General features: G+C 46.0%; 1 protein-coding gene across 1 annotated transcript in view; it reads right to left on the minus strand.

Annotated features, from left to right (window-relative positions):
- Positions 1–2,344: 2,344 nt before the first annotated feature.
- Positions 2,345–3,300, minus strand: part of Ubap2 (ubiquitin associated protein 2) — an 88,059-nt gene continuing 87,103 nt past the window's right edge. Inside the window, exon 31 of the mRNA XM_031376734.1 lies at positions 2,345–2,440. Coding sequence (XP_031232594.1) covers positions 2,345–2,440 — 96 coding nt within the window. The remainder of the gene's footprint in view (positions 2,441–3,300) is intronic.

Here is a 3,300-nt window from a genome sequence, read left to right on the forward strand (position 1 = left end):
ATAAAAAATAAAAAGCCCACAAAACAAACTTAAAAAAAAAAAAAGCCAATTTGCCAAGGGTTAGCTGCTCCTTTACATTAGTGCGCGTGCGCGTGCGTTCGTTCAGCCCGTGCTGGTGAGTCTGTTTCTTTCCCTTCCTAAGGCTGGGCTGCGGTGGGCACCAGGGACTTACTCTTGCTAAGTCTGATGAAATGTGCGGCCTCAGTGACACCATCCCAACATGGAGGCTGCAGCTACTCTGAGGAGATATCAGATTTTGTTTTTTGGATTTGATTGGGATCTAAAGCCTGAAATAAATATTCATACTTTACATAGAACTGAGCACTTGGTTGCTATTTATTTTAAAGGTAGGATAACTATTTTTTTTTTCCACCAGAAAGTGGGGGGAGGGAAGGGGTGGTAGAGGTTAGCGTGGTTTGGATTTCTAGTTCTGAAAACACAGACGTAAAAACCTATCCCAGTGTTGGTTGATGCCTCTGCGGGGAAGAGTGAAGACTGCAGGTGGCGCTGATGGGAGAGGATGCATCCCAGGTACTCATAAGAGGGTTTTATTTAAGTAGCCACCTTTAATTACTCTGTATGAATCCTAGGTGCATGTGTTAAGATTTTGGTTTTCATTGAGCTGCTTATCTTGATAGTGTTAATTGTAGATGTGTGCAACCTGGGACTGGTTGTTGTCCTCATTGGACATGATGTGGACTTTTTCCTTTCAATGTACTTTGGCCAAGGGATGCAAGCAGAAATGGTTTGTGGAGCTCCCTCCCCCACGCCCCCTTCTCACTTTGGCAGGGCCCCAGCTGACCACAGGCAGCTTTGTTTCCCAGGTGTCAATCACATGTGGCTCTCTGCAAGACTGGGCTCCAGTAGCTTCATCCCAGACTTCAAGCAGGATAGGGGGTCAAGATTCTTGTGTGCCAGGGTCCTTCCTTCTCCTCAGATCACAGCTCAGAAAGAACCAAAGGGCAGATGGGACCTGGGAAGGACTGATCCTCTTGTTAAGTAGACCACGCTTCCTCCTTTCATGGTTCCCTTTCCTTTCTGATCTCAGGGTTTTCATTCTCTCTTCACACTCCTGAATGAATGCTATTTCTCAGCAGCTCCCTGGCCTCAAAAGCTCGGTCTGTTTAGAGAATGTTTAGTGTTGGACATTAGTGAACATTGAAATTTAGTGAAATTCATCTCTACAGGGCCAGGGCTGTACCTGAGTCTCCTGATACAGGAACACAGTAAAGAGACACTTCCAGTTTGTTGTCCCCAGATAGATAGCCTGCAGATCTACAGCCAAATCCGCTCTGATCTTCCTTCCTCAATGCCCACCTCTGAAAGTTCATAGCCAGTTGTTTGGTCTTACTCTCTTGGCACCCTAAACCTAAGCCTTTTGATACTAAAGCAGCCACGTCAAGGACATGCTAGGCACCTTGGCACGGTGGCAGGCCCTGTTGGCCTGTGGTGCATGCTGACTCAGGGAGCCAGAGAGGCAAGTTCAAGTGGGCCTCAGCCTTTGGTGGGGGTGTGGTCAGTTCCAAGGCTGTGTGGACTTAGCAGCAGCCAGATGCTGTAGTCTAAACTGACTTAACATGCACCCAGACCTAAGTTCCTGGAAACCTGTCCTGTGGGAAAAGTCTTGAGTGCATTAATTTTCCCTTTTGGGAGTAGATAGTTTTTAGGTGCAAGTAGAAATTTTGAGCAGAGTTGTACTGTTTACTTGGTGTGAGAAGAACAGGATTCCTCTCAGGTCTAATCAAGGCCTCACTCAATGAATGCTCTTTATCATGATTCCATTGTTGCTCCTCTCGGTCTCCCTGCTTTCTCTTACCATTCCAGAATGAGTAGCTACACTACTTTTGTAGTCACCTCTTCACCCTCATCTCCTGGTCACTCTTTGCTGGTTCCCCACTGTTTGATCCTGTCCATTGGAAGGAGAATTGTCTTCTCCCCAACTCTGAGCAACAAGGTTTACATTTACAACTGAAAAGATTCAGATGCAATTTCAAATGAAACCAGCGGACATCATGATTTTAATAGTTTTCTTCGTTAAAATTGTAGATGGTTTTTCAGTTTAACTTATGAGAAGTTTATGGTACATTTTGTTGGCTTCCCCTTTAGTGGTTTGTCTCTTTCTGCCCATCTGTCTAATAAAAATGTGAAATAAAAACTACCTGTATTGCTACTTCCCCATGGGTTGACCCCTATCCCCTTGTTGCATCTCATCCCCTTAATTCTTAGGTCTCTGCTGAAGAGTTAAAACCACTCTTTGGGCTCCACTGACCTTTTCTTAGAAACTAACTACCCTCAAGCAATACTTTCTTTTTTAAGATAGGCTATTAAGGGAAAGGACATTTGCTTAATTTGCCTGAAGGGCATTGCCACCCTGGGCCAACAGCGTTGTGTTCACCTTGTCCAGCAAGAGCACAGCAGGCAGCACCATGTCACCCAGGAACTCAGGAAGGAGCAAGGACATAACCAGGAGGCCCTGTTTCAGTTAGACGCTTGCCTTTGTAAGTGTCTGGCTTGACCACTAACAGGGTTCCTTTCGAGACCTCCAAATCTCCCCCAAAACTTGAGACCATTAATCAAAAAACTGCTTTTAAAAAAAGTGTCCCGCATGTAGATATGGCCAGTCTCAAACTCAGTAATCCCCTTGTGTACCTAAGGAGCCCACCTAAAGCATTCTGAATAAGGTATGCGTCTCTTTCCTCATTAGCCTGGTCTGAAACAGTGGAGCTGAGAGCCCAACACTTCATGGTACTGAATGCTGCCTGCCCCCAACTTCTGACTTAACCATAGACAGTGGTAGGACAGGTGACTGTCAATGGCAGCTCTCCAGCTCCAAGTCCAGGCACTTGGCATCTTTACAGACTAGTCAGTAGGGGTTTGGACAGCACCATCCTAGCACTCCTGTTCTCAGGGCCATATAGAGGTGGCTAGAAAAGGCATGTGAACTTGACTAGGCACAGCGTAGACCCTGAAGAAGGAAGGAATTCATTCAAGTGATCATCCATGAGGTGGTGCCTCTCCCAAGCCACAGCACACAGAGACCCAGAATGCTCTCAGAATTTTATTAGGTGGAGTTTGGGCGAGAGAAAACCCTGAAACAGTTGTCCACCTGGTTGAGGACAACTGATATAGAGGAGCATTTGTTTGGAGACAGGCTTTCACTGACATGGAAGCAGATATTTGATTTATCAGGGAGCTGACTGGCTGAACATCTCTGAGAGACCTAGTTCAGGCTTTTTTTTTTAAATGGTTGGTCAGAAAAGACAAGTCCCCAGAGCAGGACCAGACACAGAGCAGAAGCCC

This window comes from Mastomys coucha, unplaced genomic scaffold, assembly GCF_008632895.1.
Source record: "Mastomys coucha isolate ucsf_1 unplaced genomic scaffold, UCSF_Mcou_1 pScaffold18, whole genome shotgun sequence".
NCBI classification, from domain to species: domain Eukaryota; kingdom Metazoa; phylum Chordata; class Mammalia; order Rodentia; family Muridae; genus Mastomys; species Mastomys coucha.